The sequence below is a fragment of the Ranitomeya imitator genome, chromosome 3 (assembly GCF_032444005.1).
Source record: "Ranitomeya imitator isolate aRanImi1 chromosome 3, aRanImi1.pri, whole genome shotgun sequence".
Taxonomy (NCBI): domain Eukaryota; kingdom Metazoa; phylum Chordata; class Amphibia; order Anura; family Dendrobatidae; genus Ranitomeya; species Ranitomeya imitator.
In genome coordinates, this window is record NC_091284.1 from 401,272,356 (window position 1) to 401,285,472 (window position 13,117).

Here is a 13,117-nt window from a genome sequence, read left to right on the forward strand (position 1 = left end):
GATGCCGGGTTCCTGACTGCGTCTGCATTATGCACAGTGCGGGGATGGGATTCCTAGGCAGATTCCTGCACAGGCTGACGCTGGAAGGCGGGGAACCTGGGGGAGCGTCTGACAAGCGCAGTGTCTTAGGGGATACCTTAGGCCTCATTCAAAGGTCAATTGTTTTCACATACTTGAAAGAAAAGAACCAAGTTTCATCATTGATTTTCATTAAAGTATGGTGAAATTTTCACTAGAGTTTGGTCCAATTTTCTTCATTTTTTCTAACACGTGGAAAAGAAATTTTATTCACCTTATCCTGTCTAATAGTCTGTGAAAATTGCCTCACACTCAGATCGTATCCGAGTGTTGTCCTAGTTTTTCACAGACCCATAGACTTGCTTTGCCAATTTTGATCCAACTCTCAGATCAAGATCAAACATGTCTCTGCGATTTTGCACCGACTTCTTGGTCCACAGAAAATCATGGAAATGTGAATGGCCCCATTTACTATTATGGTATGTTTCCACGTGCAGGAAACGCTGCGTGTCTGACGCTGCATAGAGCCGCAGCATCAGACACGCAGCGTCCAGATGTTACAGCATAGTGGAGGGGATTGAATGAAATCCCATCTCCACTATGCGTGGTAACACGCACGCGGCGGCCCTGCGACTCCGGACATGCGGCACGTCTTTTAAGATCGCAGCATGTCTGTATACCTTGCGGCGACGCTGCGTCGCCGCAAGGTATAACACAGGGCCCTATGTGTGCTATGAACACATCCGGCATCATCGCGTCCCAGAAAGGGGGCGGAGCTTACCGCAGAGCGGGTTTGCCGCTCCGACGAAACCGCCGGCCATCCTGATCGTGGAAACATACCCTTACAGGTACGAATGCTACATGAAAACTTAGGTAAGGCCGGGATCACACATGCGAGAAATACGTCCGAGTCTCGCATGGTAATACCCGGCATTGCCGCTGTCTCTCGAGCGGAGCGTGAGGCTCCATGTATTGCTATGCTGCCTCACGCTCTGCTCCAGAGAGACAGCGGCAATGCCGGGTATTACCATGCGAGACTCGGACGTATTTCTCGCATGTGTGATCCCGGCCTAACAGTTATAAGCAAATGGATGTTGAATAAGTCCTAATTAAAGTACATTGCCATCCTTCCATTCTGTTTTCTAATTTATACAGGCTTCTGGTTGACATTACTAGATATTGATTGTAATTTCTCTTCACAGATTGTTTTTATACAAGCACAAAAGAATGGCCATCAGTGCGGAGGATGTGTCATTGGATGCAATCATCCCACTGGTGAAAGGAATTACCATTGAAGAAGGTAAACTAGGTTAAGCTCTGACAATCTGGAATAGTCCATTATTGTTTCCTCCATATTTAGTTTAGCAGTTTTTCCAGGAAATTTCTTTTTGTAGTCCATTGCCAAAAAATTAACAGGCTACAGAGTACAATTATCTCGGTATTTTTTGCAGCATGTGCACTACGGATTTGGTTTTCCATAGGTTTACATGGTACTGTACACCGCATGGAAAACTGCTGCGAATCCGCAGTGGCCAATCCGCTGCGGATCCGCAGCCAAATCCGCAACGTGTGCACATAGCCTGAGGCTGAAGATTTTTCCTCTCTTTTCATGGAAAGCACCTGAATGGTCATCCTTTTACAGACAGTTTGGAAGACATGCATTATATGTAACAATGATAGAATTCATCCTTTATGTAGCTGCCAGAAAATGCAGAGCACAGCAGCCCTATATAGAATGAAGCGCGGCGATTGGAGCTGCTGTGCATATGCTCATTCTCAAACTGCATATGGACCAGTCTATATGCAAGGCCCAGATAAGGTGGATTTTTTTTCTCACAAAATGTGGATATGCTCTGTGCACTTGTCCACTTAGAAAACAGCTGCACAAGTTATGTGACATATGGCACAACTTAGACTAGTCATGTTTCATCTGAAAAACCCGCAGCATGCTGCATGTAGGGTCCATTATGCACACAGACAGCACACTAAAAGAAATTATGTTCATCTGAATTGGTCCTAAACGGTTCATGCAGTTTTTCATCTCGCTGTATAAATCTCACTTTTGTCTTGAAATACTTCATTGAGAGGGTGTAATAAATTTTTGTTGAAAAGATCCTAAAAATATTGAGTCCAGAGCCTCTCACCTACCAAATCAGTTCTCATGCTTCGCACTGACGAGGGCCAACAGCCCGAAACACCGTGTCTGCGAACTGAGATACTGATTTGGCTTTTATCCGAAGTCATATTGCACGACTCGTTAAAGGGTTGATTGTGACTTGTAGGATCGCTACTTCCAACAGGTGGCGCTATAGAGTTTAAGTCCTCTTTTTCTCAGAAGAGGCAATTTGCATATTATATTTCCCAGAGGAGCATTGCACGGCGAATAAGCCTCCTTACCTTGACAAGCGAGAGATGGTATGTCACTCTCCATAAGGAGAAACGTTACCCCTTAGACCCCAGTCCAGAGCCTCTCACCTAGCCAAATTAGTTCTCATGCTTAGCACTGACGAGGGCCAACAGCCCGAAACACCGTATCTGCGAATTGAGTTACTGATTTGCCTTTTATCCTAAGTCATATTGCACGACTCGTTAAAGGGTTGATTGTGACTTGAGGGATCGCTACTTCCAACAAGTGGCGCTATAGAGTTTAAGGGTATGTGCAGACGCTGCGGATTTTGCTGCGGATCCGCAGCGTTTCCGCAGCGGCAGATCCGCAGCGGTTTCCCATGAGTTTACAGTACCATGTTAACCTATGGGAAACAAAATCTGTAGTGCACATGCTGCGGAAAAAAACGCGCGGAAACGCAGCGGTTTACATTCCACAGCATGTTAATTCTTTGTGCGGATTCCGCTGCGGTTTTACACCTGCTCCAATAGAAAACTGCAGGTGAAAAGCCGCAGCGGAATCCGCAGTAGAAACCGCAATAAATTTGCAGGAAAAAACGCAGCGGTTTTGCACTGCGGTTTTTCCAAATCCGCTGCGGAAACATCCGCAGTCCTCCAGAATACGTGTGCACATACCCTAAGTCCTCTTTTTCTCAGAAGAGGCAATTTGCATATTTAGTTTCCCAGAGGAGCATTGCACGGCGAATAAGCCTCCTTACCTTGACAAGCCAGCTGGTATGCCACTCTCCATAAGGAGAAATGTTACCCCTTAAACCCTAAGGCTATATTCACACTTAGCGGTTTTTACCGCGGAACCGCCGCGATTTTGATGCTGCGGGTCCGCAGCAGTTTCCATAGCGTTTACAGTAACATGTAAACCCTATGGAAACCGCAAACCGCTGTGCACATGCTGCGGGAAAAACCGCGCGGGAACGCAGCGGTTTACAACCCGCAGCATGTCACTTCTTTGTGCAGAATCGCTGCGATTCTGCACCCATAGGAATACATTGAACCGCTTACTTCCCGCATGGGGCTGTGCCCACGTTGCGGGAAGTAAGCGGATAATGTGCGGGTGGTACCCGGGGTGGAGGAGAGGAGACTCTCCTCCAGGCCCTGGGAACCATATTTGGGGTTAAAAAATAAAAAATCTGGTTATACTCACCCTCTGATGTCCGGAGCTCCTGGGCGCTGCACGCGGCCGTCCGGTCAGAGTTGCTGTGCGACCAGGACCTGCGGTGACGTCGCGGTCACATGACCGTGACGTCACGAAGGGTCCTTCTCCCACAGCATCTTAGGAACCGGACCGCCGGGTGCAGCGCCCAGGAGATCCGGACATCAGAGGGTGAGTATAACCAATTTTTATTATTTTTAACATTACTATTGATGCTGCATATTGCTGCATATGCAGCATCAATAGTATAGGCGGAAACCCGCAGCGGAAAACGCGGAACAAACCGCGATAAATCTGCAGGGAGAACCGCAGTTGTTTTGCCCTGCAGATTTATCAAATCCGCTGCGGGAGAACCCGCAGGGACCCGACGCAAGGTGTGAACATAGCCTTAAAGTATTGAATATTTTGTTGCAGTTCTCTACTGCTGCCAGTGGGTGGCAGACATGAGACATACAATGGAGCATAGAAGAGACATCACTGCTAACTAGTGATGAGCGAACATGTCTGAATAAGGTGTTATCTGAACATGCTCAGGTGCTAACCGAATGTCTTCGGCATGCTCGAGTAATATGTTCGAGTCCCCGCACCTGCATGTCTCGCGGCTGTTCAACTGCAACAACACATGCATGGATTCCCTGTTTGTTAAGTAATCCCTGCATGTGTTGTTGCTGTCGAACAGCCGCAAGATATGCAGCTGTGGAGACTCGAATATATTATTAAAACACGCCGAAGACACTTGGTTAGCATCTGAGTACGTTCGCTCATCACTACGGTTAACACATTTCTAACCTGTGACTCTTTGGATTCATTTGTAGTGACACCGTATGAAACATTCCACGTCATTGGTAAGTTATTCGATTTTTTGTATCAGTAGTTTTAAAAATTGAATATAGCGATCGCTTAAAGCTAATTAAGGTAATTGTGTGGAAAAACAAATATTGTATTCATATGATTTCATTTTGTTATACGTGTGGACTTCAGTTGTATTGTCAGGGTTATGCCCATATATAATGACATCTGTTGTGAATTCTGTGGCCAAGCTCCCTCCTGTGGTCGTGAGTGGTACTGCGGCTGGTTCTGTCTATAAGCTTCCTTTGGTGGATGAGAGTGGTACTGCGGCTTCTGAGTTTCCTTCCTCAGGTAGTGAGGTTAAGTCGTTAGGTGCTGCTCTATTTAACTCCACCTGGTGCTTTGATCCTGGCCTCCAGTCAATGTTCTAGTATTGGTCTTGCTTCCTCCTGGATCGTTCCTGTGGCCTCTCTATCCTGCATAAGCTAAGTTCTGCTTGTGTTATTTTTGTTTGCTATATTTTCTGTCCAGCTTGCTTTATTGGTTTTTTCTTGCTTGCTGGAAGCTCTGAGACGCAGAGGGAGCACCTCCGTACCGTTAGTCGGTGCGGAGGGTCTTTTTGCCCCTCTGCGTGGTTGTTTGTAGGTTTTTGTGTTGACCGCAAAGCTATCTTTCCTATCCTCGGTCTATTCAGTAAGTCGGGCCTCACTTTGCTAAATCTATTTCATCTCTGTGTTTGTATTTCATCTTTGCTCACAGTCATTATATGTGGGGGGCTGCCTTTTCCTTTGGGGAATTTTTCTGAGGCAAGGTAGGCTTATTTTTCTATCTTCAGGGCTAGTTAGTTTCTCAGGCTGTGCCGAGTTGCATAGGGAGCGTTAGGCGCAATCCACGGCTACCTCTAGTGTGGTGTGTTAGGATTAGGGATTGCGGTCAGCAGAGTTACCACGTCTCAGAGCTTGTCCTATGTTTTTGGTAAATGTCAGGTCACCTTGTGTGCTCTGAACTTCAAGGTCCATTGTGGTTCTGAATTACCTGTTCACAACAGTACTGGAGGCCCAAAGTACTAATGCTTCTCAATAGAGGGAAAAGAGAAGTTCTGAGACCATTTTTTTTTCTTTGCAGGTGTGGACATGGATATTCAGGGTCTGTCCTCTTTGATGGATAATCTCACTATAAGAGTGCAGAACATTCAAGATTTAGTGGTTCAGAATCCTATGTTAGAACCTAAAATTCCTATTCCTGAGTTATTTTCTGGAGATAGAGCTAAGTTTTTGAATTTTAAAAATAATTGTAAACTGTATCTGGCTTTGAAACCCCGCTCCTCTGGTGACCCAGTTCAACAAGTTAAAATCATTATTTCTTATTTACGTGGCGACCCTCAAGACTGGGCATTTTCCCTTGCGCCAGGAGATCCTGCATTATGTAATATTGATGCGTTTTTTCTGGCGCTCGGATTGCTGTACGACGAACCTAATTCAGTGGATCAGGCAGAGAAAAATTTGCTGGCTCTGTGTCAGGGTCAGGATGAGATAGAGATTTATTGTCAGAAGTTTAGAAAGTGGTCCGTGCTCACTCAATGGAATGAATGTGCGCTGGCAGCTATTTTCAGAAAGGGTCTCTCTGAAGCCCTTAAGGATGTCATGGTGGGATTTCCTATGCCTGCTGGTCTGAATGAGTCTGTCTTTGGCAATTCAGATCGGTCGACGCTTCCGCGAGCGTAAATCTGTGCACCATTTGGCGGTATTATCTGAGCATAAACCTGAGCCTATGCAGTGCGATAGGACTTTGACCAGAGCTGAAAGGCAAGAACACAGACGTCAGAATGGGCTGTGTTTCTACTGCGGTGATCCCACTCATGCTATCTCCGATTGTCCTAAGCGCACTAAGCGGTTCGCTAGGTCTGCCACCATTGGTACGGTACAGTCGAAATTTCTTTTGTCCGTTACTTTGATCTGCTCTTTGTCTTCCTATTCTGTCATGGCATTTGTGGATTCAAGCGCTGCCCTGAATTTGATGGACTTGGAGTATGCTAGGCGCTGTGGGTTTGTCTTGGAGCCCTTGCAGTGTCCTATTCCATTGAGAGGAATTGATGCTACGCCTTTGGCCAAGAATAAGCCTCAGTATTGGACCCAGCTGACCATGTGCATGGCTCCTGCGCACCAGGAGGATATTCGCTTTCTGGTGTTGCATAATCTGCATGATGTGGTCGTGTTGGGGTTGCCATGGCTACAAGTCCATAACCCAGTATTAGATTGGAAATCTATGTCTGTGTCCAGCTGGGGTTGTCAGGGGGTACATGGTGATGTTCCATTTCTGTCTATCTCATCATCCACCCCTTCTGAGGTCCCAGAGTTCTTGTCTGATTACCGGGATGTATTCGATGAGCCCAAGTCCAATGCCCTACCTCCGCATAGGGATTGTGATTGTGCTATCGAGTTGATTCCTGGTAGTAAGTTTCCTAAGGGTCGACTGTTTAATTTATCTGTACCTGAGCACGCCGCTATGCAGAGTTACGTGAAGGAGTCTTTGGAGAAGGGTCATATTCGCCCGTCATCGTCGCCATTGGGAGCGGGTTTCTTTTTTGTGGCCAAGAAGGATGGTTCGCTGAGACCATGTATTGATTACCGCCTTCTAAATAAAATTACGGTCAAATTTCAGTACCCCTTGCCGCTGCTGTCTGATTTGTTTGCTCGGATTAAGGGGGCTAGTTGGTTCACCAAGATAGATCTTCGTGGTGCGTATAATCTTGTGCGTATCAAACGGGGCGATGAATGGAAAACAGCATTTAATACGCCCGAAGGTCATTTTGAGTACCTGGTTATGCCATTCGGACTTTCTAATGCTCCATCAGTGTTTCAGTCCTTTATGCATGACATCTTCCGAGATTACCTGGATAAATTCCTGATTGTATACTTGGATGATATTTTGGTCTTCTCGGATGATTGGGAGTCTCATGTGAAGCAGGTCAGAATGGTGTTCCAGGTCCTGCGTGCTAATTCTTTGTTTGTGAAGGGATCAAAGTGTCTCTTTGGTGTTCAGAAGATTTCATTTTTGGGGTTCATTTTTTCTCCTTCTACTATCGAGATGGACCCTGTTAAAGTTCAGGCCATTTATGATTGGACTCAGCCAACATCTCTGAAGAGTCTGCAGAAGTTCCTGGGCTTTGCTAATTTTTATCGTCGCTTCATCGCTAATTTTTCTAGCATTGCTAAACCGTTGACTGATTTGACCAAGAAGGGTGCTGATGTGGTCAATTGGTCTTCTGCTGCTGTGGAAGCTTTTCAGGAGTTGAAGCGTCGTTTTTCTTCTGCCCCTGTGTTGTGCCAACCAGATGTTTCGCATCCATTCCAGGTCGAGGTTGATGCTTCCGAAATTGGAGCAGGGGCTGTTTTGTCGCAGAGAAGTTCTGATTGCTCGGTGATGAAACCATGCGCCTTCTTTTCCAGGAAATTTTCGCCTGCTGAGCGAAATTATGATGTTGGCAATCGAGAGTTGCTAGCCATGAAGTGGGCATTCGAGGAGTGGCGTCATTGGCTTGAAGGAGCTAAGCATCGCGTGGTGGTCTTGACTGATCACAAAAACTTGACTTATCTCGAGTCTGCCAAACGGTTGAATCCTAGACAGGCTCGTTGGTCGCTGTTTTTCTCCCGTTTTGACTTTGTGGTTTCGTACCTTCCGGGCTCTAAAAATGTGAAGGCGGATGCCCTGTCAAGGAGTTTTGTGCCCGATTCTCCGGGTTTGTCTGAGCCGGCGGGTATTCTCAAAGAGGGGGTAATTTTGTCTGCCATCTCCCCTGATTTGCGGCGGGTGCTGAAAAAATTTCAGGCTAATACACCTGACCGTTGCCCAGCGGAGAAACTGTTTGTCCCTGATAGGTGGACGAATAAAGTTATCTCTGAGGTTCATTGTTAGGTGTTGGCTGGTCATCCTGGAATCTTTGGTACCAGAGATTTGGTGGCTAGATCCTTTTGGTGGCCGTCTCTGTCGCGGGATGTGCGTTCTTTTGTGCAGTCCTGTGGGATTTGTGCTCGGGCTAAGCCCTGCTGTTCTCGTGCCAGTGGGTTGCTTTTGCCCTTGCCGGTCCCGAAGAGGCCTTGGACACATATCTCTATGGATTTTATTTCGGATCTCCCCGTCTCTCAAAGAATGTCGGTCATTTGGGTGGTTTGTGATCGCTTCTCTAAGATGGTCCATTTGGTGCCCTTGTCTAAATTGCCTTCCTCCTCTGATTTGGTGCCATTGTTTTTTCAGCATGTGGTTCGTTTACATGGCATTCCAGAGAACATCGTTTCTGACAGAGGTTCCCAGTTTGTTTCGAGGTTTTAGCGATCCTTTTGTGCTAGGATGGGCATTGATTTGTCTTTTTCCTCGGCTTTCCATCCTCAGACAAATGGCCAGACTGAACGAACCAATCAGACCTTGGAAACATATCTGAGATGTTTTGTTTCTGCTGATCAGGATGATTGGGTGTCCTTTTTGCCTTTGGCTGAGTTCGCCCTTAATAATCGGGCCAGCTCGGCTACTTTGGTTTCGCCGTTTTTCTGCAATTCTGGGTTCCACCCTCGTTTCTCTTCAGGGCAGGTTGAGTCTTCGGACTGTCCTGGTGTGGATACTGTGGTGGATACGTTGCAGCAGATTTGGACTCATGTAGTGGACAATTTGACTTTGTCCCAGGAGAAGGCTCAACGTTTCGCTAACCGCAGGCGCTGTGTGGGTCCCCGACTTCGTGTTGGGGATTTGGTTTGGTTGTCATCTCATTATATTCCTATGAAGGTTTCCTCTCCTAAATTTAAGCCTCGTTTCATTGGTCCATATAGGATTTCTGAGGTTCTTAATCCTGTGTCTTTTCGTTTGACTCTTCGGGCTTCTTTTTCCATCCATAACGTGTTCCATAGGTCATTGTTGCGGAGATACGTGGCACCTGTGGTTCCATCTATTGATCCTCCTGCTCCGGTTTTGGTTGAAGGGGAATTGGAGTATATTGTGGAGAAGATTTTGGATTCTCGTGTTTCGAGACGGAAACTCCAGTATCTGGTTAAGTGGAAAGGTTATGGTCAGGAAGATAATTCCTGGGTCTTTGCCTCTGATGTCCATGCTGCCGATCTGGTTCGTGCCTTTCATGTGGCTCATCCTGGTCGGCCTGGGGGCTCTGGTGAGGGTTCGGTGACCCCTCCTCAAGGGGGGGGTACTGTTGTGAATTCTGTGGCCAAGCTCCCTCCTGTGGTCGTGAGTGGTACTGCGGCTGGTTCTGTCTATAAGCTTCCTTTGGTGGATGAGAGTGGTACTGCGGCTTCTGAGTTTCCTTCCTCAGGTAGTGAGGTTAAGTCGTTAGGTGCTGCTCTATTTAACTCCACCTGGTGCTTTGATCCTGGCCTCCAGTCAATGTTCTAGTATTGGTCTTGCTTCCTCCTGGATCGTTCCTGTGGCCTCTCTATCCTGCATAAACTAAGTTCTGCTTGTGTTATTTTTGTTTGCTATATTTTCTGTCCAGCTTGCTTTATTGGTTTTTTCTTGCTTGCTGGAAGCTCTGAGACGCAGAGGGAGCACCTCCGTACCGTTAGTCGGTGCGGAGGGTCTTTTTGCCCCTCTGCGTGGTTGTTTGTAGGTTTTTGTGTTGACCGCAAAGCTATCTTTCCTATCCTCGGTCTATTCAGTAAGTCGGGCCTCACTTTGCTAAATCTATTTCATCTCTGTGTTTGTATTTCATCTTTACTCACAGTCATTATATGTGGGGGGCTGCCTTTTCCTTTGGGGAATTTCTCTGAGGCAAGGTAGGCTTATTTTTCTATCTTCAGGGCTAGTTAGTTTCTCAGGCTGTGCCGAGTTGCATAGGGAGCGTTAGGCGCAATCCACGGCTACCTCTAGTGTGGTGTGTTAGGATTAGGGATTGCGGTCAGCAGAGTTTCCACGTCTCAGAGCTTGTCCTATGTTTTTGGTAAATGTCAGGTCACCTTGTGTGCTCTGAACTTCAAGGTCCATTGTGGTTCTGAATTACCTGTTCACAACAGACATCATAGCAGAGTGTCCTACTGGAGCCTCTCACATCATAGCGGAGTGTCCTACTGGTGCCTCTCACATCATAGCGGAGTGTACCACTGGCGCCAGACACATCATAGGGGAGTGTCCTACTGGCGTCTCTCATATCATAGAGGAGTGTCCTACTGGCGCCTCTCACATCATAGTGGAGTGTCCTACTGGTGCCTCTCACATCATAGCGGAGTGTACTATTGGTGCCTCTCACATCATAGCAGAGTGTCCTACTGGTGCCTCTCACATCATAGCGGAGTGTACTATTGGTGCCTCTCACATCATAGTGGAGTGTCCTACTGGTGCCTCTCACATGATAGCGGAGTGTCCTACTGGTGCCTCTCACATCATAATGGAGTGTCCAACTGGTGCCTCTCACATCATAGCGGAGTGTCCTACTGGTGCCTTCTTTCTGTGTAAAACCAGTAGAGGGCACCTTTAAGAAGGTGCGAACTATTTACAAAACAGTTTGTGAACCATTCACCGTCCATGATTCGGCAGTCCTTGAAAACAACGATAACTTGTGCAAAATAAAACGATAGGGATCCCAGGTAAACAAAGGGACCCCTTTAAGAATGAACCCTAGACGGGTACTAGCAGCAAAACAGCAGGAAGACAAACAATTAACTATTTACAGTTTCAGGGTTCCGAGGTTTATTTTGATTCTGGTGGTTGCAGCTCCACCGGCAGCAGTGGGCGGGGCCATCCGCCCGGATACCTGCGGCTGGCAGGTGTGGCCCCAGAGGCCCCTTCGCTCCTAGCAGGAGTCTGGGTGGCTACAGTTCTGGACCCCACATCGGCCGGGGTACTAGCCGTCACTGAGGCCAACAATGGTGCACGTCGGAGTAACCACCGTAGTCTCAGTAGTAATGGTAGACCGGTCACAAGGGGGCGCCTTTGCTACAGGGGACGGCTGTGCTGGAGCCTTGGCCTGGTGCGCTACCGGACCTTTCTTCTTGTGCACATCCAAAGCGAACCAGCCCTTTTCCCCAAAATGTCTGGTGTATGTGACAATGTCCCCCGGGTAGAGATCCCGATCCGGATGTCCCTCTGTCCCTCCAGGAGGTGCGACTCCACATCCCTGCGGTTGACGAACACCTCCGCATATAGCCCCGGTTCTTTAATGAAGCCCCAGCCTCCACAAAGTCGAAAGGCTACCACTTGGCCCTGCTTCCGCGGGGTCGGGTTCGTGCTGCGGTCCTTGCGGGCCTTGGCCTTGACCACCCGGTCTTTCCGGTCGTAGGCCTGATGCTGGGCCTGATATTCGGCCTCCTTCTCCTCCCACTGCCACGCAAGTTGGGCCTAGTACCTCTCCCAGCTGAGGACCTCCACTCTCTCTCCTTCCCGCTTTTTGGCCCCGGGGAACCCCATGAAGTCTGACCCAGGATTCACCCAGCGGTATACGGTCTGTTCGGCGTGGACTTCACCCAGCAGGGTAGTGGGTTCAATCGGGGCCTCAAGGAACAGCCCCATACCCATGATCTGGTAACAGGGGTCAAAGTGCTGAAGGCGGTGAGTGCCGTAGGGAGGCGGCGCCGCGACCGGGCCCACCAACAGGTCCTCAGTCACCGGGGCAGGATCAGTGTCCTTACCTGCCACCACGGTGTCCTCGGGGTCGGCCGACTCTGTCGATGACGGGCTCAGCGATGGGATCAGCAGGGGCTCCGGTTGCGGCACAAGGGGCGACATCAGCGGTGATGGATCCTTCACAGGTGCCACCGGGTGCGAGGACTTGGTCTCCACCTGCAGCTGCAGCAGTTGATCGATCAGCTCCTCCATTCCAAGCTGCAGGGACTCGGTATCAGCAGTGAAGGTTTTGCCACGATGCTCTTCCGGGTAGCTGAGGGAGTCTCCGACTTCGACCCCACGCTCCGGCTCCGTGTGGCTTGTCATGGCGTCCTCCACGTGGCTGCTGTCCTCTTATCCTTTTCCCGTTCTCTTCTTCGTGGGCGGTTTCGTTTCTTTGGTCCCCGCCCACCATTGAGGATCAGGAGGCGGATCTCGGCTGCTGACGGACACGTCCTCAAGGTACAGAAATATTTAGACTGGGCGGCCATTGCTTTTCGCGCTTCTCAGTTGTTCCATGCCCACAACTCCACGCCCTTCTTCTTCTCCTGCGCTCCTCGTGGCGCTATAATGGCGGCGATTTTGGCGGGAATCTTTGCGGCAATCAGCAGTGCACAGTCTTTGCAACAAATCACAGTTCAAACACAATTCAATCACAAGGCACACATGACCCAATTCTTCAGGCTTAAGTACGATCCTGTTCGTGATGCCAAGTTGGAGCGCCCCCAGATGCAGGGCCGCGAGTTACTTGGTACCGGTCCTCTCTGGCTCAGTCCTGGGGATGTCACGGTGGCTGGACCCGGTCCCTGACCCTGTTAAGGGGCGTCCAATAAAAGAGATAATGAAAGTCAGCTAAGGTTTCGTGACGCCACCTGTGGTATTCGGTCAGGGTGACCGACGCTGCTTGGGGTCCACTGGGGTGGTGTTATGGCAGCTAGATGGTATACCTTCCCACAGGTGAAGTATGTCCCCAGGGTTTCCGAGTGGTGATGGTGTGAGGCGCAGTCAATAATGAGGACACAGGATTGCAGTCTCTTTACCTTTTACTGAAGGCTTCAGGATCCTCAATCCAGAGCACTGTCAACAGGGCTGTCTGAGACCGGCCGGTCCGAAGGCACATCCAGAGTTCCCATTGCAGGTGGAAATCGTTGCCTACCA

The 13,117-nt window shown here is 48.6% G+C and overlaps 1 protein-coding gene across 3 annotated transcripts in view; it reads left to right on the forward strand.

Annotated features, from left to right (window-relative positions):
• The window catches only part of INPP5B (inositol polyphosphate-5-phosphatase B), a 299,917-nt gene that overhangs the window by 46,773 nt on the left and 240,027 nt on the right, over window positions 1–13,117 (forward strand). For all 3 annotated transcript variants that reach the window (XM_069757108.1, XM_069757101.1, XM_069757102.1), the window contains 2 exons: window positions 1,221–1,318; window positions 4,390–4,419. In XM_069757108.1, coding sequence (XP_069613209.1) covers window positions 1,221–1,318; window positions 4,390–4,419 — 128 coding nt within the window. The remainder of the gene's footprint in view (window positions 1–1,220; window positions 1,319–4,389; window positions 4,420–13,117) is intronic.